Here is a 25482-nt window from a genome sequence, read left to right as displayed (position 1 = left end):
CGTGTCAGAAGGTGCCTTGCATAACTATTCTCACCCCTCATTTCACATTTTGTCATGTTACATCCACAAATATTCAGCATATTTTACAGGATTTTATTTTCGAGGAGTGGAAGGAAACGACTGGCGAGGCTTTCACCAAAAAGTCAAAACCTGAAAACAGTTGCATCTGTATTCGAGCCAAAAGTCACCTGATTGGCCAACAGAGTCAAAAGGAATATAGTTTAATACATTTACTATAAATATATCTGGTCTGTGAATACTGTATAGCAGTGGTGCTGATATTAAAACACAGTTTTAATAAAATAAATAAATAATAATAATAAATAAAATACTGAGACCTCAAAAAACTTGATTTTTAAAAGGATTTTTTTGCTTATTTTGTTTTTGCATTCTCAATAAAAATCTAAGCAAATATTTTAAAAAGAGAAAAATTGGTCTTTCTGCAGAAAATGGATTTTAATTCATTTTAGATATGAAATGTAAACAGTTTTAGAAGAAATGCCCGTCAGCTGTAAAAGTTTAGATCGTCTCCAGACACGAATCTGGGTCAGTCTTATTTCCACAACGCCTCCTGCTACGTATCACCTGCCTTTGTTTGTTGCTAAAATTTGTTTCATTTATGTACAGAGGGCAGCAAAACTGTCATCCTGAGGGCCACCGATGGCCCCCGGGCCACGCTTTGGACACCCCGACCTTATTGGTTTGTAGAGAACATTAGTCATTTACAGAAAGCGCAGAGTGCATGTCACTCTGAATATCATCTAGACGTTCACAAAGATATATTTATGGGTAAAGCAGATTAGTTTGTAAAAAAAAAAGGTCCAATCAAAGTCCAAAATAAAGAAAAAATGTCATTGATGCAGCTGGAATTACTGATAAATGTCTCAATAAAGCCTGATTGCTGCACCTTTCAAGAGCAAATTGATCAAAACTCTTGGAAGCTACGATCTGTATTTTAATTCAAAGAGCTGTTTATGTTTCCGCCACAACAAAATAAAACTTGCCCAGAGCAAGATGTGCTCTTCATAAAATGAGTTATTATCAATTAATTAATCTAAAGCTTGTTTATATTTTTCAGATTTGAGAATAAAATGGATACTATATTACAAAAGAAAATGTGTTTCATAGAATGAGGGAGGTCTTTTCTATAAATATGGAAATGAAGAAATAGTTTGAAGATAGTTACTTTGAATAGTCTGGAGAAAAACTCCAAAATGACCGTTTCTTACGGTGTGGCCAAAGAGCCGCGCATGGCACTAAACTTTGCTACTTTGTGTTTGTCTTCCCCATAAAATGTCACCAAAACACCTCAAAGTTTACATTTTAAGATGAAATATGCAAAAAGTTCAAGGGGTGTGAATACTTTAGCAGAGCAGCGTTGGAGGACGGGGTGAGTGTCGGTACGTTACCTGTCGACCTTTTGGCTGGATGGTGGACGGCAGGTCCTGCAGGGAAGAAGCAACGGTTACAGAAACATGTTTCCGTCAACTGTCAACACCAAGCAACGTCTTTCAACAAACACTACGCATGCATCAACCATCTGCGGTCTAGCCGGCATGAAACACACGAAACAGAAGCAGGCGGTGAAGACGGAGGGAGAGAGAGAGGACTGGTGCTCCTGCAGGTCTGGCAGCTAGCTAGCATGGAGCAAAGCCAAGCAGTCGCAGCATCACCTGCAGCATCTGTCTGGAGCCTGGGCAGGGAAATGAAGGCCCTGCAGAACCTGAACGGGGGCAGAAGACGGAGTGGGGGGGCGTGCAGGATCCCTGAGGCACACCAATTTGTTAACTCAGATATCGGAAACGGAGGTCAAGAGACCCCGCCGCTCAAACCGTCACCAGGCCAGACAGAGAGGAGACAATCACGGGGAGGGGACATTTAAAGGAGACACGGACGTGTTGGACGACCACGGCATGGCGGAGGGACAATGAGACGCACCGGTGGGGGGGACAGACGTGGGTTGGTGGGGGGTCCTTACCAAGATAGAACTGTTAATGCTGGAGTGGCCATTGGCAGGAGACTGCCTGGAGGTGCTGGGGGACTCTTTCTGAAATAAGACACACAGGTCAGCAGCGCGCAGCACACACACATTCTCACACACACGCACACACACACACACGCACGCACGCACGCACGCACGCACGCACACACACGTGTCTGGGCAGTGGTCTGAGGTGACAGGGGGTCCTATCTGGAGCAGCGGAGCGGCTGCAGAGCCGACGTGACCAGATGCATCAACAAAACACCAGCAGCCCGTTACAGCCTGTGGCACTGAAAGACACCACCAGACGGGGGCGCCGTTCTCCTCTGAGCTGCAGAGAGCATGATGAGGTCATCACCAGCACAGACAGCCACAGCTCAGAGCCAGGGGGTCAGAGGGGAGGGGGAGTCAGGGGGTGTCTGTGTGCGCAGGACGACCAAAAGACGATGTGCAGAGAAACAACCCCACTGTCTGCTCCAGGTCACTTGGTCGTCCATGTTTGGTCTGTGTGGGTGGGAGGTGTGTGTACTGGTCCAGCAGTCGGTCTGCGAACAGGGGCAGGACAGGATCAGACAGGTGTGGCTCATTCCTGACGGAACAGAAAGACCAGTTCCGGTATCTTTGTTGTGAAATTGGTGTGTTAAATATCTGAACCAGCCCAAGCAAAACACACACACACACACGCACAGCATTCCTGGATTACACACACGCTCGGTAACCAGGCGAGCGGTTAGTAACCAGATCAGGAGCTCACGATCAGCAGGAAGGAGCGGAGGAAGATGAGGATGAAGTGAGAGGAGGAAGAGGGGTTACCTCGCACGAGGAGCCCTGCGTCCGGTAACTGGGCACGATTTTAAAGGTGATGCTGCCTCGCATTTCCCTCTGTGGACAAAACACACACAGCACAACCGTAAAATCTGCATAGTGTGGAGCAGAGCTGTGGGTTCTCTGGGGTTCTGCTCTTTGTTTATGTGGCTCTTCAGAGGAAAAGGAAACTAGAAAGACGTCTTCGTGCCCCAGGGCAGAATCGAGGTTGTTTACACCCAGTGAAATGGATCATGACACAACGAAAGGCGCCACACCTTCAGATTGACTTTTTTAAAACATGTTGAAACGATATAAAGCGTATCATGATAGATTGATATGTATTTATATGTGCAGCCCATATTTGCACATTTGAACAAAACATAATCCAAGTTTGAAATGAACTTAAATATGATGAAACGTTAAACAGCCACAGCGCCAGTCTGGATGCCGAGCCGGTGACTGTGTGCTGCGCTGCTCTCAGGAGTGACGCAAAACTGAAGTAGAGGTAAAGTCATTTTATTTACTTAGCACATTTTTAGCAACAAGGCATGAATTAGAAGGAAATACAAACAAAACAACAAACCAAAAGAAAGACAAAAAGGATAAAGTATAGAACTACATATTGGTTTAATGAGAATAAGAATAACTAGTCCATAATTCATAAACTAGTAGGAGTTTCTCTGGATTCTTGTTCTGACAAAACCAGATGTTGGTTCTAAATGCTTGGTAAGATTAGTGAAGTATAAAACTAAAAGTTGGTTTAGTTTTCATTAATGTAGTTTGACCTTCATGTTTCAGACGCGTTGTGAACAGCTTGATGTTTGGCCAATCTGTCCGCTGAGACGCATTTCTGGTTACATCGACAGATGAGGAAATGAAACGTGTTCAGAAGAAGAGGGAGACGTTGAGGTAACGCTAGCAGGAGATGCTCAATGCTCTTCATTGTGACGCCGTTCCTTTAAATCCTGAGGAAAGTGATGGTGATCTGTGCGGTGACACCATCCTGGCAAAAACCAGACCTTTGTCCTACGCGTCACTTCGATCCGTATCTACTGACAGTCAATCGATTCTGCTGAAGTTTTAAACCAAACTCGACCGCTAACGTTTGTCCGTGATGAATGTAATGTGCCAGTCAAACACTGTGAAGCTAACTGGATATTCCCTCACTGGAAACAACCATCATGTTTCACTGGCGCTCCAGACGTCTAATGCTCCGTTTCTGAACTTTCATTTGCTTTTCCTCAACTTGCTGAGTCTGACTCCAATTACTTTCTTGTAGCTTTTTTTTATGTGTTTTCCAACTGCTGAACTTTTCATTAAACTTAACTTGATATTTGGACAGCTAACAAGATTTATATATAAAGTCTTGTAAAAAGTATTTCCATCTTTTGAACTTTTTGGGCATTTTGCCACTTTCAGACTCTAAAGTCAAAGGTTTTTATTTGGAGTTTATGTGACAGAACAAACCGTAGTAGCGCATGACTGTGAAGGGATTACAGTGTATTGAACAAAAGCTTGATTTGGAGCACATGTGTCAAACTCCAGGCCAAATCCAGCCTTTACGTGACTCTCTACACTCTGGAGAGGCACATAAATGCAACTTGAAGATAAAGCTTGTGTGTTTAAATCTGGAACAAACTTCCAGAAAAGTGCAAAACAGCCGAAACACTGAGTTCCTTTAAATCTAGACAGAAAACCCCTGCCTGCTTTGAGTTGCTTTTGAAACCTAATAAACAAAACAACATTTTTATGTATAACGATGGCAAAATGTAATGTTTACTGGTTTCCTCAACTGTTGACTTTGTGATGTAAAAGTTCTTTGAACTGCCTTGTTGCTGAAATGCACTATACAAATAAATGTGATTGATTTAAATGTTATTTTATCAAATTAAATAAAGCTATATTTGCATAGTGCCAAATTACAGATGTTATTTCATGTCAAGAATTAGAGAAAGTTTTGATGTTTTAACAGTTTATGGGTAGTTTGAAAAATATTCTGCTACTTTGAGAACACTCATGGTTCTGATGCGAGTGGTCCAGTCAAAGTCCAGATATAAATCCAATGGAGACTGTTAACAGATGCTCTCCATCCAATCAGATTAAGTTTGAGCAATTTTGCAAAAAAAGGGGCAAAAGGTCAGAATGTAGAAACGCAAAACTGATGGAGACGTCATTAAATGTTGTTGATCTTTAATTATTAAAGAATTACCATTATTTTACTTGAAAATGGTCTCAAAACATCTTTTATTGCAATAATTTCTGGGGTAATTTATCATTCAAGCAAAATCTGTTATTGTGACAGGAACTACATGCAACTTTGTTCAACCTTGTCTTGCTGTGTCACATAATATCCAAATAAAATGCATCGAATACTGAAGCGTGTTCGCCAGGTAGCGATTTCACACTTTGTTAGCGGTTTGAAAGAGTAGTTTTATTTCTTTTAAAAAGTAGAAACAGTCCACTGCTTCTTGATCTGCAGATTCTAAAGCTGAGTGAGTTTTACATTTTTGATTTGGTAATGCTCAAGCCTTCAAAGGTTGATCTGCAAGCAACGATTTGCAGAAATGTTCTAATCCCGCAGCGCTACTGTTTTCAGAAGCTTCAAAAAGCAAGATGCAGAGTAACTTACCAGCATCTTCTGCAGCTGCTCCACGGTCTGGTTGGCCACGCTGATGCCATTGATTTCCCTGATCTCATCCCCAACGTGCAACGTTCCTGAGAGGAAACCAGAGCTCAGGAGACGAGGCCGGTGGAGCAGTGGAGCTACGCTACGCTCTTTTAGCCTCTGTTGTGTTTTTTCCTATCACCACTACAGCAAAAGTAAAAATCCCTGATTTATATTATTATAAATGAGATATGTTTAAAGCTCCTTCAGACTAGCCAGCAGCAATTAGCAAACCACTGATGGAACTGCGACATCTGCTGAGCTCATTATAGCAGCTGCTTCTCTGTTAAACGCTGGTAAAAAGGTTGCTAAAGGGTTAATAGAGGAGCCATGTTGTGTTGGCTTCTTGAAGGCGGAGTTTCAGAAAGAGCAGGAGCTTCTTAAAGAGACAGAGGCCCAATTTCAAAGCGCTTCATGACAGTAAATTGTCTTTGAAGTCATATTTGATCAATAACAACTGGAGGTAACACAGTCACTTGATTGTGCTATAAAATGGCCCGGTGTGCTTGGAAATCACATCATAATGGCCTTTTAGCAAAAAAAGAAGAAAATAACAAAGCAGTTGGGTGTTTATTCTGTGAAAAGCTTCTGAAGAATCTGTCATTACGCTGCAGGTAGCCGAACCTTGTCTGTGGATCATTCCTCCGTGCATTATCCTGGCCACGATGCAGTGGTTTGAGTCGTTCATCTTCAGCGTGATGCCCTGCATGATTTAACGCAGACACAGTCAGAGGCGCTTCGTCACACATTGGATGGGGCAGCTGGTGGTGACAACTTGGGTGGTGACAACAAATACTGGGTTTGTGAGGACATGTACCATGGGTTCGTCTGTGTTCTTCTGGAACTGGACCAGGCGGACTCTGGTGACGTTCTCCAGGTCCATGTCTCCGTTCGCACTCTCCGGGGAGTCTCCGTTCAAGTAGGGCGAGGTGGGCGGAGGAGTGACCCGCAGAGCCTCGTCACTGTAAACCTCGTGGGCGACCACGTCGTGGGCCTGCAGCAGCGCCTGTTGGTCACACAGAGCACAAAAGAGGCAAATTGGAGACCCGACTGCACATTAAGAAACCTCTGGGAGTCAGTGAGGAAGATTCAGCAGAGACAGAATAAAGAAGTTTAAGCTGCATTTAAAAAAAAAATCAGAACTATGAACCGACCAATCCTGACATTTGGAGGTTTTGATCAACAGCTGGAATACATCACCTGTACGCCTGCAGATTAAAGATTCACCTTCCTGCAGAGAATCTTGTTATTGTAGCTCTGTATTTATTATTTCATATAAAAAAATCATTGTAGGGTTAAGTATCCAAAATTTCACAGAATATTGTCAAGTATTATACATGTTTTATTTTAACCCAGGCATCTTCAAGAACACAACTGAACTAGTTAAAGTTACATTAGCTATATTAGCTAACAAATGCAACATGTTAGCTAAAGTTACATTAGCTGTATTAGCTAACAAATGTAACATGTTAGCTAACGTTACATTAGCTGTATTAGCTAACAAATGCAACATGTTAGCTAAAGTTACATTAGCTGTATTAGCTAACAAATGTAACATGTTAGCTAACGTTACATTAGCTGTATTAGCTAACAAATGCAACATGTTAGCTAAAGTTACATTAGCTGTATTAGCTAACAAATGCAACATGTTAGCTAAAGTTACATTAGCTGTATTAGCTAACAAATGTAACATGTTAGCTAACGTTACATTAGCTGTATTAGCTAACAAATGTAACGTGTTAGCTAAAGTTACATTAGCTGTATTAGCTAACAAATGCAACATGTTAGCTAAAGTTACATTAGCTGTATTAGCTAACAAATGTAACATGTTAGCTAACGTTACATTAGCTGTATTAGCTAACAAATGCAACATGTTAGCTAAAGTTACATTAGCTGTATTAGCTAACAAATGCAACATGTTAGCTAAAGTTACATTAGCTGTATTAGCTAACAAATGTAACATGTTAGCTAACGTTACATTAGCTGTATTAGCTAACAAATGTAACGTGTTAGCTAATTAATGTAACATGTTAGCTAATGAATGTAACATGCTAGCTAATGATACATTATTTAGCTCATTTGTTTCAAGAAATGTTAGCTAATGTTTAAGTTCAAATGAGCTAAAACTAAAGTGGCGTTAGCTTAAAGGCTATTATTATCATGTTAGGTCATTTTAACTTAATCCATACAGTAAGAAAACTTTAATTTTTGAGTAAACAAACTTTAGCATGATCATCATTTAGCCTGTTCATCAAGATCACCTGGTGGACACTGAGAAACAGCACTTCCAATATAAACGCTGAATGGTTTCAGTCTACCATCTATCTAGCTCCTCTTGAGGCGGCTTTAGATGAAGACTTGAGATATTTCAGGTGACATGACGATAATGTGGGACTGTGGAGGATCTCTGCACAGTTCAGAGGTGGAGTTAAACTTAAACCAGCCTTGAAGTGAAGAGCTGGAGGGATTTCCATGTTAACTCACTGCTCCACAGTTTTCCACATGTGTCGCTGGCCTGTTGCCCGTTTCTCCTGCGCTGCCTCACACCTACACACAGCTCGATTTCACTCGGCTGACAGCCGCACAGGGGCCTTGAGCGGCACTTTAACAAACCGGTCTGAACTTCAGAAGACGGCAATCAAAGCTCAGCAATAGGGGGAAACTGTCAGCTGTAGACACACGCACGCACGCACGCACGCACGCACGCAAACACACACACACACACACACACACACACACACACACACACACACACACACACACACGCACACGCACACGCACACACACACACACACAGCTGTGGAAGGAGATCACATCAGAGACACTGGCAGCTCTCAAAATACATCACACACGCCCTGAGACGCACAAATGTGACTCTGTCAGAATGAGAACGAGGTTTAAAGCCCGACTCAGCTCATCTCAGCTGGACGAGAATTTACAGAATAACAAAAAGAGGAAGAGTGTTTGAGGAAAACCAGCAGCGAAATGAGATCTCACTCAAACTCTGGTAAGAATCTCATAAATTCTGAGAGCAGCTCAGAACGTCGCCAATATCGAATGTGGTCAGCGGAAAACTAAGATGTGAAATAACTCGCATCCTGTTTGCTGCTTGGTTCAAGAAATGAAAACGACGTCGCAAAAAAGTCACGCTGTCACAAAATATTCAGACGATTTGTTTCCTGGGGAAGATCCTCAAGACACAGTAACACCAGAAGATCATCAGCAAACTCAGTTTTCAGTGCTTCCATCCGAGCCGGCTGCAGTAAATGAATCACACGATAAATTAAAATGATTTAATTTCCCTTTTGGTTATCAATCGACATCACAATCCATCTCATTTATGACTTCAGTTGTGTGTGGTTTTCATTCCCGTTTCTCTTCTTGTTTTTGGTGGCCGTGTTATATTTTGGTGAACTTCCAGTGCTGGTTTGAAGTGTTATTTACAAAATTGCAAGTTTATTGGTCTTTGACAGGGCAAGCTTGCATTATTGTGCGATTATCAATAGATCACTTGAAAATGGTGTCAAAACAGCATTATTGTCGTTTATTGTGATAGTGGGACAATTTATTGTTCGTTATTGTCAGTCTGCCCAGAGTCTGAACTTTACTTCAAATCAAATGTCTTTATGCAGCACATTTAGTATTAAAATAACATTTAATCACACAAACTAAATGCTATCACACATGGAAAAACTATTTCAGTATTCTACTGTTGTTACATAAATAATAAGTCGATATCTCCCTGCTGTTGGGGAAAAACATGAAACTTGTTGACTCTAAATTTAGTTTTTATCAACTGTTGTTACTTTCAAATGATTTAAATAACACAACACACTTAAATACCACAAAATCCAAATCATTTTTTTTGTTTGCTACTGCTGTAAGGCTAAAATCAGTAGCCATGTTGACACTGTTATGTAAGCTAACTACAAATTATGCTAACGATAGTAGCTGTGTTACATAGATAGAGTACATTAGGAATGACAGAGTATCTGGTGTTGACATGTTGGTGTGTGTGCCCCCGTGCCCCTGCTCCCCCCCAAGTGAAAATCTGCTTAGGGCCCCAGAAATTCTTGGGCCGGTCCTGGTGAAGGAAAGCTGCATTAATACGAACCTTTTGTCAACAACGTTCTTGATAAATGAGGACTGACAAGAGACATTTGACATCAGAGACTAATCGGGTTAGCGTCTCGTTGACAATTTTTCGTTTGCTAAAGCAGAACAAAACCGAGCTTGTATTTTTAGCAGGCATTGATGTCACAGCAACAGCGCACCCAGTCAGATGGACACAGTCATCCTGAGTCATCTGCTCCCCAGGACAGTCTGCTCCCCCCCAAGCGGACCGGGCGCGCTAACAGGAGTCCTGCTGTGGTTCCTCCCCGCCTGCCTCTCGTTGGACCGGGGAACGTGTCGGGTCAAGAGTGCCACAGAGGGAAGACGGGGAGAGAGTGGCGGTACTCTGACCCGACACATCGCATCAGACTCGCTCGGCTGGCGCCCGTCCTCCCCCCTCCATCCTCCCTAATTACCATAATCACACCCTCAACCCTCACTTTGTTTTGATGCATTTCTCGCTCCTCTGTTTGCTTCCCACCAGTGATATTCTGTCCATCTGATACTGAGCAGCTCATTGATCAGCGAGGACATCATTGGCACTAATGCGATACGATTAGTGAGGGAGGCAGCCCACAGTAATGGCCCACTGGAGTGGCTCAATGGTATTAGATTTCTTGTGTTTTCTTGAGCAACGAAAAAATAATCCTATGTGTATCATTTCTGTCTACAAATCAACATGTAAAAGTAAAGTTTTGATTTGCATTCAAGCCAATCAAAAGACCCAACCACCTTCAGAGAACAACTATGCCTGATGTAGTAAACAGACCTGGTGTTAATATCAGGATCAGTCCTGAGATTGAAAACAATTCTAGATCGGACATCAATGTGCTCGATCTATTCAGTCTAACTCTATGCTTTATTATTTATTTTACGTCATATTTAGAATTCCTAAATGCATTTTCATGACCATTTGAAAGGTTTGTTACAGTTTATTTTTTACACTTTGACCAAATTAGTCAATCTATTGTTTTTATCAGTTTCATTTTCTATATTATTTATTTTAAATTTGCTGACTCCTTTTTGCACCGACTGAACACATTAAAGTCGTGTTGTTTTCACATGTTTGACCAGGATCGTGAAGCGTGTGCATTTAAGTGAGCTGAGTTATCAAATCCATTTGTTATTCAATGTCTGAGTTAAGAAACGAAGAAGAAACTATTTAAGTCACCTTAAACCACCTGAACAAACAGCCACACTTTTCAGATTTTGAAGACCCTGGCCTTCTTGTGTCATTTCTGGTTACAGTGACGTGAAGGGAAATCAATAATGTGCCATCGGGCCCGTTTGCCACTCGTTCTACTCACCATGAAGTGCGGCTGCGTCAGTATCCGTCTGAGCTCTTTAGCTTCGTACTTCTCCGGGTAGCAGGAGATCTCTTCCAGGACCTGAGGATGCAGGGAAAGGACAATCCGCTGTAAACAGGTCACTTCCACGCCGACGTACCTGCTGGACCTCAAACTATGCGGACAGACCGACCCGGCGGCCCCGCAGTCCCTCCCCTCTTAAGGTTCCCGTGACCTCCTGATAGCGCTTAGCGTTGTCAGCTCCGGTTATCCCGCCTGACTGGTGAATGAGGCATTGTAGAGGTGAGAGGCCTCTCACAGGGTCTGGGTGTTTGCTCTGAAACCTGCGTTATTGAGTCAAAGTTGAAGGCTGGGCGGAGACTCTTACGTCCAGGTGCCTCATTCACCCCGTAGATTCCAGAGAAAACTCTTACCGCCACAAAATGTTACGAGGATATTACTTGGATAAACTCAGGCTGGTTGTTTGGTTTTGAATATTCGTGTCACTTTCTGACACGAATATAACCAACACATGCAGAATGTGTCCGTTTTAAGCTAAGCTAGTCTCACTCATCGAGAGTGTTTGCTACGTCTTTGACTTTATTTTGAGGTAAAAATCTCAATATTACGCCTTTAAGTAAAAGTTGAGGTCCTCAGATCTTTATTCATGTCTTGACGGGCAATTAATTTAGCAAGCAAGCCACAATAATAACAACAACCAACAATTCGTGTTTAGCTGGAGGGCTATGTACCAAAATTCCCCTGTTTTGTCACAAAACACAAAATTTGTTGATCAAAAACAAATAGGTGGTGGTATGACTAATGATGTCAGCAGTAAACAAACCAATAAACACAAAAACGTAAAACTGCGCCCCAGATTGTTTTCTTTAGAATAAATTCTGCTACAGTATTTTTGTGAGATTTTAGCTAGAGCCGGGTGTTTTCTGTACTAGCTGTGTTGCAGTTTGGATCATGTTATATGTGTGTATGGCACCCCTCCTTCTTTTGAGGTCATGTGATTACATGTTTAGTTACGGTAAGGAAAGCTTGTAAAAAAAACAAAAAAATGGAGACGGCAGGGGAGGGCTGCCATATGTAGCACACAACTAAACATTATAATTTATGTTTGACACTTAAGTAAAAAAGGAAAAGAAAAGTATTTTAGTTTCAGTCAGAAATTAGCGGCCCTGTTAATTTTTACAGCAGGAGTAAAAAGAGTATGCCTTTGTTTCCAGTGGGTAATAAAACACTTTGAGTTTCTCTCAGATCCATTTAAGTGCCGTATGTTTATGCTTCAAGTATAGCTAGACCGAGAACAGTTAAAACGCACGCAACATCAGAAGTAAAATCTGCTCTTTCTCTTTAATCATCAGCATCTGTTGAAGTTCTGCACGCCACTTTAAATCTATCACAGCTGATTTAAGTAGGAAAATGTGACCTGGAATCTGTGAGCGGACTGGAAAGTCTCGTATGAACGTTCTGTGTTAATAAGCCAGACTTGGTGCTCCCTCCCGTTAAATGGCCTCCCCAGTCTGAACAGCTCTGGGATTTACGTCTCCGGGCCTCACCCACTCATCTCGCTGTTCTGACTCTTTGATAGCTCCCTCAGTTTGCACATTTCATGTTTAGCTATAAATTAATTCCAACAACATTACCTATTTCTTTAATGAGTCTTATAAAAAGAGTTTGACATGCTATTAGATGACAATCCAGAAGAGTCATTCATTTTCATTTGTTCTGACTGATAGTGCGATGTAGTACGGGTCATTCGGCTGCTTCCTGAGCGTAGGCTACACGAGACTCTAGATGCTAGCTTTCTGTAGCTAATATTTATAGAAAAACTGCTAGCTTTTTGTAGCCAATACTTACAGGAAGACTGTAGATGCAAGCTTTCTGTAGCAGGAAGACTAGATGTTTGCTTTCTGTAGCTAATATTTATAGAAAAACTGTTAGCTTTTTGTAGCTAATACTTACAGGAAGACTGTAGATGCTAGCTTTCTGTAGCAGGAAGACTAGATGTTTGCTTTCTGTAGCTAATATTTATAGAAAAACTGTTAGCTTTTTGTAGCCAATACTTACAGGAAGACTGTAGATGCAAGCTTTCTGTAGCAGGAAGACTAGATGTTTGCTTTCTGTAGCTAATATTTATAGAAAAACTGTTAGCTTTTTGTAGCTAATACTTACAGGAAGACTGTAGATGCTAGCTTTCTGTAGCTAATATTTAAAGGACGATTATAGATGCTAGCGTTCTGTAGCTAACGTTTACAGGAAGACTGTATGCTAGCTTGTGTAGTACATCCTAGATAGTTTCCACTGTGGGTATTGATTAAGATTAAGGTATATTTGGTGTTTGAACAATTAAAATAGGGAGTTATAAGTGTCCACAGATGGGGTCTCAAGTATTTGTGGATATTAGCCGTTTGCCGATAGCTGTGGTCTCTAACCACCGTAAATGTCATATGAAATGTCATATTCATATGAAATTAATTATGAATGAATACATGAGCTGAGAAAAAGTTCTTATAAGACTTGTAGTTGAAGAGGTTTCTATGGTGTTGTAATTTGTTTGTATCCAGGTTTAGCTGATTTAGTACCAGCGCTAATGCTAATGTCAGACTTACTAGCAAGCTTGGCTTCTTAAAGGGACAGTATTCTGCAAAATTAACTTTTTTGAGCCTTACATGATGTTATAATATTATGTCCTTATCAAAAACACACATGGGGTGTTGCTCTGATTCTTTCAAGCATAAGAAATCCTTTAGTCTCCTGTGGCAACCAGGCTGTGTGGTGTAACAGAGCGCTGCCTTTTCGAAGAAGCTCCTCTCTGGAGCTGCAATCACTGGCCGAGCTTCCACACTACTGAGCACCCCTCCCTCGTAATACCTCCACTAGGCTCCACCAGACTAGTGGCAGCAGCAATTAGCAAACACTTGGTAGAATTCAGCATCTACTGAACGCTGTTGTAATGCTGAAGACGGAGTTCCAGAAAGAGCAGGAGCTTCTTAAAGAGACACAGGTCCGATTTCAAGGTGTCACATTTTGAAGTCATCTGTCTTAAGTCATGTTTGATAAAAATGAAGGTAACACAGTTACTTGATTGTGCACTATGTGCCTGGAATATCCATAGCACCACCCCATCATAAGGCAGTAAATCAACAATGCATCTTAGCTGTGGTCATCAGGCTTGATAAATTTACTTCAGTAATGTTTATGTCTTATCACAAACCAGAAGAGTTCGTGAAAGCAGCAGTGAAAGTGCTCGTTAGACACCATTCTGTTGTGACAGAGGGCTTTCTCTGAATCCATTAGACGTGTTAGCGTGTGCTAATGACGGCGGCTGTGAAACAGTCTCCTCACTAATGTGGTGTATTTGGTGTCAACTCATCGTAAGTAAATGTACACTAAATTGTAAAAAGCATTTACAAATGATGAAGTAAAATCAAAAACATTCATGTAGTAACTTGAATCTTGTTCCGGTGAGAAAACAAATTCAACAGTCTCCTGTGCATCAAAAATCCAAATCTCAGGTTATTATCATGAGAGTTGAACATTTACAGTTTGAGTTTTAAATTGTTAGCATCAGCTAAAACGGGGGTCAATGTGACCTGCTGCTATCCTTCCACCAGTTTGAGCATTTCTTACACTTTTCTACAAACACATTGTCCCTTTGGCATCTTTCTGCTGCTGTTTCTGATAAAGTCAAAGAATTATCAGTCACAGAAGAAAGTGAGAAGTGTGTGTGTGCTCAGTCACCTCTTTGGCTCTTTGCACCGCATCACTGGGGGGGTTTCGGATCTGTGGCGTCGACTTGGTGTTGATCTTATCGTAGAGCTGAAAGTAAAGCAGGAAGCCAGTGAGCGAATCAGTGGAAAGTGAGGCTCCGTCTATTACACCACTCATTCTTTGCATGTCAGATAAGACCAAGTGACATTTCATTGCCCCTCAGATTTTATGTACTTTTACACAAAGATTCCTTCTGTGTCGAACTGTGTCAGGCTGGGCTAATTAAGTTACTTTTGCTGAGATGTCACTATCATTTCATACTTAACCTGTCAGTCTGGGATTGTTCAGCAACATTTTACCCAGTCATTACAAACCCCAAGTTGTCAAATAGTTACTGTTTTATTTATAAAACAAGGCAAGGTCCCCTGCTGTGTTGCCATCCCAACAAGCAAGTAAGCTGAGGTGAGTACATTTTCATCAGCGTAGACAAAGTGCCTGCATAACTCGATATGAAATCGGTTTAGTAAGACTAAGAACATTTAGTAGCAAACCTAGTCCAGAAAATACCAAACAACCAGCTCAGCTGGTGATCAGCTCTCATTGTTTGGGGATCAAATGATTAGAAAGACTCCAGAGGTATTGTTTGTGCAGATGTGTCTGCAAAATGTGCATATAATATGGCAAGCAAAAGAAACGGTGAAAAAGTCGTTAATTCATCATTTCGTCATCAGCTCTCTCTGTTGACAATAAGCACTTCTCGCCTCTTTGCTTGTAGGACATGAGTCATAATAAATGGTTCAAAACAACATACTGGTGCAGATGTCATGAAGGGACAGACCAGCCCTGAAAGGCAGTCGAGACAAAGCCAGCAGCTGTGGCTCAAATTAAAACCGAGCGGCCTTGGGGACCTTGGACGCAGACGACCACGACCGAGTGACACGGCCGTTATCACATGAAAAAGGAACGAGTGTGTGATGTTTGCCGAGCAGCATGTAATTTTCATTTCACCTGCAGCACAGAGCATTGGCAGACAGTGTGCCGCTATAAGTTCACTGAGTCGTATACGCACACACACACACACACGCGCATGCAGACACACACACACACACACACACACACACTCTCAAAGATAAACAGAGGTTTGTACCAGGCAGTGCAATGATACCCAACGCCCCTCTGTTTTCTCTCTAACAGCAGCAACACCATCACATTTCACTCAACAGATGTGGACAATTTAATGCCTACAGCAAATAACAACAGTTTTCTAGAGAAGATTTGCAGCAGATCACACATCAGCATTGCTCTCATAATGAAGGGTAGACTTGTCAGGACTGTTGCAGGATTACAAAGGCATCTGAAAGAAAATCTCCGTAGCCTCATAAAACCTTGCCACACCTTAACACCTGTGCACAAAACTGTCAACATTCTGCTAAAAACCACAATTTGTCAATTGTGGTGTTTCCATTAAATAAATGCAATTATAGTCAAACATGAATAAGTTTCTTTCAAAAACATGCCTTGTCGTCATCCTCCTACCACTTCCTGTCGTTCAGCCAGTGGCAACATCCACTTATTGATCATGTGACTCGTGGGATGTAATTAATTTGTTTCCATTGCAGTTTTACAAAATAAACCAATTTTCAAAATAAACTTCTCATCCTAGCACCAGAACCTTTCAAGAAAGCTTTTTTCAAATTGGTGTGTTTCCATTAAGCTAATATGCTTTCAAAATGTCAAATTGTGCATGGTTTTGATCAAACCGAAAACGCCATCACATCTACATTTTTCCTTTGATCCATTTAAAACCACAGCTCCCCCATTCCTTCCAACACGGGCCACTGTCTAACTTGGATCTAAAAAGTTAGCATAGCTTGAGAATATTCTGCAAACACAGTAAAGCTGCACGATGTGCCGAGTCAGTCTTTAACGGGAGCAGAAGTGTGGTGAAGCAGGAAGAATGTTTACAAACATGCACAAAAGATGCGTTTTTGGTTTATTCTGAAAATGCCTGAAAATATCTGGAGAGGAATCACGCAGCTGTGACTTGGGCCCACCAACATGTTTTTCACCATTTGTCTGATCTATCCGGGAAGCATAGCGAGGAATTCTGGAGAGCTGTTGGGAATATTTATGGACCCAGTTGCAAAGCGCAATCTTCTCAGAGTTGACAGCTTTCTTGTGAAAACAGAAGAACAGCAAAGTTCAAGAGGCGTTTGTTTTTCTTTGGCTTCATAACTAAAACGTCTAGTTTGACGTTTCTCTGTAGCATTCCTAAACATGAATTACACAGCACAGAAAGCAAGCTACTACTTTTATGATGTCCCTCAGTGTTATGAATCACTTGTGCTTGTCAAAGGAGAAGGACAGAACCATGCTAGACAGGAATTCAAACTTTGATGAAGAAGAAATGCCAAAACCAATCAACGGAACGGGGTGTCCATTTCTAACGCAGTCATGTAAGCACCAGTTCAGATAAAAGTATGAACTGTATACATCAATTATTATGACCACTGAAGTGAGATCAGTGGTTTCTGATTAAGAGGCATCATGTTGTGGGCAGTTTGGAGAGGTTTCAACGAAGATCAGATTGTGACGGTTTGACGGTTCAACTCGGAAGTAGCATCAAGGAAATGACCCAAAGTGAATGTTTGGTTTTATATCAAGCATTAAATGCTACACCAGGTTTAAAGCAAAACATGTTTTTGTTTGTGCCACTACCATTTTAAAGATATCACAAAATGTTTCCACATTTTAAAAGAAATCATGCAAATTTGGTGTCAATAATAAACTAGTTTATTTTTGTATTTTAGTTTCAGTTTATCTCTGCTGACCTCATCCTACCTTAAAAATTATAACGGCACAAAATCATTTTTTGCTACACAAACCAACTCATAGGTAGCACAGCGGATTGACGCTAAATTTCACTGGATTTTGTAAATGTGGCCTGGCTGGTTGACCTTTGGAAACATTGACTAGTGCTAGCAGCACAAACAAAATGTTTTGCTGCACAGAGGCGTGACACAGATTTCGTTCAATTTAACCCGACTTCACTCAGGTCAGAAACTCGCTCGTCAGACTCGCTCAAATCCTCAGGCTTCCTCATTTTCCCTGCTTCTGAAACATCAACGCTGAGGGGAAAACGTCCACTAATATGCATCGTCCACTAACAGGGACCATGACAGACCGTGTTATTGTCACCACCTGATCAGTGTGAGTCATGTTGCATCAAAATAAACTAAAGTGTAAAAATAATCAGTAGATTACAACTTTGGAAAGTTGGCATCTGCAGATAGGAGCTCATATGTTTTTTTTTACCCAAGCAGAATGACTTGTTTACTGTCACAAACTGCAAAAAACCTGGCGCTCTTATGAATCAATCTGTGCGCCTACAGCCAATACGGCATCATACATTCTGAGATGAAAACAACATATCTTCATTACTGAACACTGACAGGTGTAAACAGAGATTCACTCGCGGGTAAGTCGTGTCTCTGCCTCAATCGGCCCAGAGGAGCCTCAGGAGCTGCACCGAGAGCAGCGGCAGGAGAGAAACACATAAACGTGCTCGACTAAAGCCCCTCATTATACACGTCACACACCAAAAACACACTCATGGAATGCGTTGAAATTTACCTCGAGGCATCGCCTGGCGAAAACGCCGATCTTGCACACGTCGGGAGAGAGCAGAACGGGACGTAAACACGCACAAGGCTCAGCAAAACCAGCGAGCGATTGGCAGACAAATACCAGTGGAGCGCGAACGGCGGCGGCTGCCTGCGAGTGGCACCGAGGCCCGACAACAGCCATCATTGTTCCCACCAAAGCTGGGCTCCTTCTCCTCCGTCCCATCCTGCTCTGATCCCCCTCTCTTAAAACCGGGGGAGTGAGGGGGGCAAAGTAGAGCTAAAAGGAGACATCTGCAGCGCCCACTGATGTACACACAAAAACACACTTTGACCTATTCAGCCTCTAAGAAAGCACACACGTCTCTGTTCAACTCTCTCTGTGTGCCACACAGGATGCCTTATTTATCAGGCTGGCAGGATAAATCTGCATGTAAGGAAAGTTAAACTAGTCAAACTTTGTGATTTGAGGCCCAGTAATCAGTAATCAGGCTTCAAACATCTGGGAGGAGGAAGCTGAGCTTGTTCCAGATGTCCAGAGCAGTGAGAACATGGTGAAGTGGAGCCCAGTTGGTCAGACTGGTTTCCACCATATGATCTCTGCTGGCCTGCTGCTGCTCCAGCAAGAAAATATCAGACTTCATCGAACTAACGATTATTTTAGTAAACAATAAAATCGGCAAAGCCTATTAATTCACAAAAAACCTGGCATTCTGCAGATTTTTATTCTAAAAACTTACATCTTTTTGAGATAATATTAGAAATACATTAAAAAATGAAAATAAAAAAAAATAATTCCTTTTTATTAGATAAAAGAAAAAATATTTAATTGCCTAAAATGCAGTAATACAGCATTCATGTACAGCATTCATTCTTCTAACATGAGAAAAGCTCAAACCTTTTTGCCTGACTTAAGATAAATACAGTGTTGAGCTGTTACATGGATTATTTTTTCATTTAACCAATTCATAATTAGATAACAAAAGGAGCTTAATAGATTTTTTAAATTTAAACCATTAAGTTAATTCTTTGTAAAGTTTCGTCTTCATTACTGCTCTGACTGTGTTGTTCTTTCAGCAAAATGGCCCTTTTTGAGTCTGAATACTCCAGTTAACCATTAATTGATTACTAGATTAGTTTCAATTATCGATTAATCACGATTAATTGTTTCAGTTCCATCAATAGGATTACTATTTGAAAGCTACACTTCAATCAAATACAATAACACAAAAGCATGAATTATGAAAATGTACATTTACAGAAACCAGCGGTTTACATTCGTGTATAAGACGATCACAGTGAAACACAGTTGTGTTTAGTTGCACAGAGAGCTAAACTGTATGGGAAGGAAGTGAATGTGTTGCTGCAGGAGGGACTGGTGCAATTCACAAAGATGATGACGGCAAGAGGAACTGAAAACAGCAGCAGCTTGAGCCCAGTTAGCTACAACAGAGGAAGTGTTTTGGAGATAATATTAAAATTAAAGCCCTCAAAGGCAAATGAAAAAATATATTTTTACAGACTTATTCTCAAAGTCTGACATTTTTCCCCCCCTTTGCAGATTACTTTATAGAAATCTGATCCCTATACTATACTATAAAGATTACTTTATAGAAATCTGCAAGGAGAAAAGCATTTAGCCTTTTCCCCAAGGAACAATTTCTTCCTGGAAGGTTTTCCATCATGTCTTTTTGACAATCCAAACATCCTTCTCTCATTTCTTAGCCAAGCGGTTTTTTTTTTCCTGCCCAGAAATGGAAGTGAGAGGGAAAAAACATATCTGAGTGGCTTATTTTGCCACGAGAGGGAGTGGAGTAAAACCACACCAACCCTAATAGCCCTGCTGCAACGGATAGACAAAGGGTGGTTTTCCTAGAACTAATGCTCCACCCACTTGATTTGTTTTGTTATTCATCTTTGTTCATATTTTAAATAAAGATATTCATCTTTTTTTTTTTAAAGATGACTATAAAAGAAGCTTAGAAGTTGCAGATATATTTGAAAATTGGGGGAAAAAAGACTTCTTAAGTAAAAACAAACATGTCTAATGACTCTCAGGGCTTCTGCAAAACCTCTCATCTATGTCCCACAGAGCTGAAAAAGTCTGGATGAACGAGGAGGCCTACAAACCAGAGAATATGCGAAGTTCAGGAGGAGTGCGTCAAAACCAGGGGTGAAAGTAAGGGGGTACGGCAGCGTACTGCGTACCCCTAAAAGATTTAGCGGGGGTACGCAGTGCCCTCAAGAGAGGAGCGGCTCTCTGCTGTAAAAAGATCAATGGATTCACCGTGCAGCCTTGAGTTCACCCACTAATCAACCGTGACTGATTAGTTGTTCAAGAATAATCCAAAACACGACTTATTCAGTTAATAAATAGCTTTTTTTCCTCCTTTCATATTGTTTCTGAACTGTTCGTGTTTTGCTAGAGCAGGGGGGCAACATGTCGATAGCGGAAGGTTTTGAGTCGATCTCGGCATTAGGTGACAAACTGAACGCAGCCAGGAGGCTCAGAGCAGCACTTCCTCTTCTGGCTCCTTATCAAAACGTTCGTAATTTTATTAAAGAACAACAAAACAAACATAACGTACTCAAAATAATTACCCAACAACAATAATAATCTCAGTGATTATTGTTTCAACAAGGTGTTCTGTGCGTTTCGGTTCCATTACCAAAATAACGAGCAGAGCAGGAGTTTAAAATGAACTAATCAACCACCGCTGTGTTCATGAGAGGTTTATTGATGATCGCAAAATAAATATCAAGCCTGCAAACCTAATATTGTAACGGACTGATTGTTATGTTTTTAACATAATCTCTGGTCGGCATGTGGAGCGCAGGAGGTTGCCATGGCAACGGGTGTGCTTAAGTGACAGAGAGAGACGGAGAGTAAAAAGGTGGTTTAGAGTTGATCATCTGTTCAGGTTGTTTTACTTTTGCATTGGTGCATCACAGCCGCTGTAGTTTCTTAACGTTCAATAAACAACAAACTTGGACTAATTACCTCGTTCTTTGAGTATACGTCATTTACAACAAACATCAAACACAGTAAATATGTCTCATTAAGTATTTAACAAACAAATGGCTTCTACCGCGATAATTATGTGAAATTAAATTAATTGTCTGATATAAAAATAGTTTGGTGCTTAGAGCTCAGAGACTGAGAAGCTTTTCCTTTACCAAACAATTTTGTTTTTTGCCTCTTATTTAATGGAAATATTGATGTTGATGAGATTTTCTCCAAAATAATAACCTTTTTCAACCTTTATAGCTCCACTGTTGAAAATGAGAAGCTAACATTCACAAATGACAGTGAAATAAAATCCAGTCCAACATCTGGTTTGAGGTGATTCCTCTGAATCCTGTTGGAGGAAAAATATCCCAACTTCAGAAGATGAGCTTTAACCTAACAGAACTCTGTGGTTCCTCCTGTCAGTGTGAGAGTCAGGATGAGGAGGCGCCATGTTAGGAAGAGAAGTGGAAGCTGCAGGATCTTCAGAACAAACAGGTTATGATTCTAGGCCTACTGATTATCCTTCTGTCTGGACACAGGATCAATAGAACCAGTTTAAAAGCTAAAATTAATGGTTATATGCCAGACATGGAAAACTGGGATGCACTTCATGCCATGATGTTCAGGATTTAGGTCTCATAGCATCTCAAGGTGTCAACATTGCAGCCAATGGGCTGAGGGAGGAAATACAACTGTATTCAGTAACAATGCAAGAGCTACCAGCTTTTATCGCTTCGCAAAGAAATTTATCAGCACAGAAACTCCAAAGCACACAAATAAATATATATATAAATATATATATTCTGTCATAGTACCCCCCAGAATTAAAAACTACTTTCACCTCTGGTCAAAACAGCAAATTATTGTGAGGAGTCAACAACCCCTTAACCTCAAAACATTTACATGCAAGTCAATGAAACGTTTGACCCAAGTCAAACAGTCTGAAGGGAAGTTACACCAAATATTAAAGAAATGTAAAAAAAAAAAATCTCAATTTTTTGAGATTCAAAATCTCAACAGTAAAATAAAATAGTAATAATAATAATGAAGACATTCTTTCTCTCGTTATTTTTGGAGTAGCTGCATTTCCATTGACTGTATAATTGTGCAAATTGATATTTCAAAAATATCCATCCTGGTAAATAAACGTAAATACTGGATTGACTAAACGTAATTCCTGAAAGAATTTAGGCTGTGAAATGAAAGTGTTTGAACACGGTTATTTCACAAACAAACTGCAGACGGGTCGGCTGGTCTCAGTCTCATTTTCAGTGTAAACTTCAAACCCTGCTGCTGGACACTCAGCTGAGCAAAGAAAACGGTGGACGGAAAACAGGGTCAGCCGGAAAGGAAGGCGAAGACATGTTTACGTAAGGTCTGCTCTACTCCTGAAGTACGGTCTGTGAGGAGGTGATGCATCGGTGGGTCAGCAGTCAGCAGCTGCCTCTGTCCACATCTGAGTCACAGAGAGCAGCAGAGAGCAGCTGGCTGGCTGTTCACAGCACTGAGGGGATTAAAGGGGCAGTATTGTATGTTTTCCAGGCATTTAGTGCTGCCCTGTAGCACAATCAAGCTACTATTTTAACTTCAGATGTTATAAAAATGATGTATACGTCAAATATGATTTAAACAAAATTTGGCTTTGTAATTTAATGGCTTGAAATTGGGTCTCTGTCTCTTTAAAAACTCCTGCTCTTTCTGAAACTCTGCCTTCAGGAAGTCATCCCAACATGGCTCCTCTATTAACCCTTTAACAACGTTTTACCAGCGTTGCTCTGAGAAGCAGCTCCTATAAGCTCTGCTGATGCTCAGTTCCACCAGGTGTCTGCTAATTGCTGCTGGCTAGTCTGAAGGAGCTGAGTGGGGGAGTTATAGAGGAAGGGTTGCTTACAAGCTTGGAAACTGCAGCTCAGAGGAAAATCTGTCTCGAAGGCGGGGCTAGGTCCACCCAGACGATTTTCACAGCTCAATGGTTGCATGGGAGATTAAAGGATTTTTCAAACACGCCTTAATACATGAAAGAATCAAGTCAACACTCTAAATATGTTTTTGATGAGGGACTAACATTATAACATGAAGTAAAGCTATAAAAAAAGCACATTTTAGATAATACTGCCCCTTTAACGAGATGCCAGATCCTCTCTGACGGCCCAACCCAGACTGCTGGGATCCCAGTAAAAATAACAAGACAATTTTATTGTTACTTTTGTTTTTATGATGATAAGGCTGCAGCACAGCAAACACAGATTTGTCCATGCATTATGTGATTATTTGGCAGAGGTAGCACATTAAGAGAAAGACCAACAAATGTAAATTCAGTAGATATGCAGTCGTCCTGTTAAAACGGCTTCAGACGGGTCAGGGATAAAGTTGTGGAGAAGTTAAGCAGAGTCAACTTAAACAGAGTTAAATAATTTGAAACTATGAACATCTAAACTTCATTATTTGTAAAAGATTAAGAGTAGGATATAAATGCAACCTCACCAAGACATGTTAACCGTTTACCTACAGCTAAGGAAGGTATCGCTACCTGAAACATGAAATCACAAAAACTTGTCATATTTTCATAACAACAGCAGATCTTGACTTCTAGCTATTGATTTGTTCCATTTTATTCATTCACTCCATAATTACATACTTTTTGAGTTCATAGGTATGTTTAAAATGCAAAAAGACGGAATTCAGAAAAATGTACATGTATAAAGTTTAATTTGGAGAGAAAAAAAAAACAAAAACTGAATTTGGAAAATAATAAAACAGATTTCATGAGGCCTTAAAGGAAATCCTATTTAAAGTCTGACACAAGCTGCGCAAAATATCCTTTTATAATAAATATCCCACTTAGTCTATCGTATGAAATACTGTTATTTAAATATGAAAACAGTTTGATAAAAAGAAAGACTGAGAGCAAGCATGAGGATAACCAAATGCTGCAACCAACTGCCAGGGTTTGTGTTGTTTTACTTATCTATAACTTGGTAAGAAATCCTCTACAAGTGAGAAGAGTTCACCTCGACGACCACTGATGTAAAACCTGCAGATAAATGAGGATTTTAATGGGACTTGACTTGACAGTAAATGTTTTCAACAGAAGAGCAAAGATTTTCCAACACGGTGAGACAGAAGAGCGGAGTGACTCGCCTCGTTGTCAGCGCGTCAAATCACCGAGATCGAAAACTCCTCAACGGCCGAACGACTGTGAGATGAAACGTGTTTGATTATACCGTGTTTGTGCGGAAAACGCGGCCCGACAGTGACGGACGGCGACGAGGCCTGACAGGCAGCAGGCTGCGCTCAGACATGCACACGCTGGCTGCCTGTGGGAATCAGGTCTGGTTCATTTACGACACGAATCAAACTGCTGTCGGTTCGGTTCCCATGATCTCATCCTGGGTTTGAGGTGCTGCAGTCAGACGCAGCCGGTGAAACTATCTCTCAGGGTTTTACTGCACAGAACCGGTCGACAAAAAACAAAACAAAACAAACAAAGAAATCTACTTGAAAATAAAATCTACGACGGAAAAGTGTGGATAGTTGCAGGTTCACTGCAAAAACACAAAATTTTACCAAGCATTTTTGCTGTTTTCTAGAGCAAAACTCTTAAAAACCAATTTACATAAAACTATTCAGCAAGATATATTAACTTGTTTAAGTCAATAATTTTTTTATATTGTTAAAAAAATGTACTAGTTCCACTGCAGATTATTTCCCTTAACATATTTTTTCTGTGCTTTAAAACTGCAGCATTTAACTTTTCTATATTTATATATAATAAAAAAACTGAGTGTTGTCATTGTCTTAAAGAGAGCAGATGTCATGAATAAATGTGATAATAATACAGCATTTTAATTCCACAGTAGAGAAAGTCGTATAGCTTCAGCAAGTAGGTACAGCAAAAAAATATCAGTATTGGTATCGGTTATCGGCCAAATGAGTTTTAGTATATCGGCATATCAGATATCATCCAAAAATCCAATACGGTGCATCCCTGTTTTTTTCTTGTTTTTTTATCATTATGTTAACAAATACTGTGCATATGACAATAAAAGCAGTGAATCTCAAATAACACTAAACAAGTATCAATAGCAGAAAACAATCTATGAATTTACTGTGATTATTATTCACAGTAAAATAATCTGTGAATAAAAATCAAGCTTCTTTTGGTGCTAAATGTGTGAGAGGCTGTTGTAATCGCGAGCAGCTAAAGGTTTAAATAAAGTGTCTTGACGGATCCCAGCCTCTCAAACGTCCTTTGATCAGAGGCTCTGAGGTCA

General features: G+C 40.7%; 1 protein-coding gene across 13 annotated transcripts in view; it reads right to left on the bottom strand.

Moving 5' to 3' along the window:
- caska (calcium/calmodulin-dependent serine protein kinase a) overlaps positions 1 to 25482 on the bottom strand; it is a 149714-nt gene that overhangs the window by 12660 nt on the left and 111572 nt on the right. For 8 of the 13 annotated variants that reach the window (XM_081599119.1, XM_081599134.1, XM_081599142.1 and 5 more), the window contains 8 exons: positions 14606 to 14683; positions 10874 to 10954; positions 6271 to 6459; positions 6078 to 6156; positions 5418 to 5503; positions 2795 to 2863; positions 1979 to 2047; positions 1410 to 1445 (listed from right to left, as the gene is read on the bottom strand). In XM_081599119.1, coding sequence (XP_081455245.1) covers positions 1410 to 1445; positions 1979 to 2047; positions 2795 to 2863; positions 5418 to 5503; positions 6078 to 6156; positions 6271 to 6459; positions 10874 to 10954; positions 14606 to 14683 — 687 coding nt within the window. The remainder of the gene's footprint in view (positions 1 to 1409; positions 1446 to 1978; positions 2048 to 2794; positions 2864 to 5417; positions 5504 to 6077; positions 6157 to 6270; positions 6460 to 10873; positions 10955 to 14605; positions 14684 to 25482) is intronic. The other 5 variants (XM_081599161.1, XM_081599163.1, XM_081599140.1 and 2 more) reach the window with 1 other exon arrangement.

The sequence above is a fragment of the Poecilia reticulata genome, chromosome 2, assembly GCF_904066995.2.
Source record: "Poecilia reticulata chromosome 2, P_reticulata-male-v2, whole genome shotgun sequence".
In the NCBI taxonomy this organism is placed as follows: Eukaryota; Metazoa; Chordata; class Actinopteri; order Cyprinodontiformes; family Poeciliidae; genus Poecilia; species Poecilia reticulata.
Note: the sequence above shows the minus strand (reverse complement) of the source record. Positions and strands in the feature narration are given on the sequence as shown.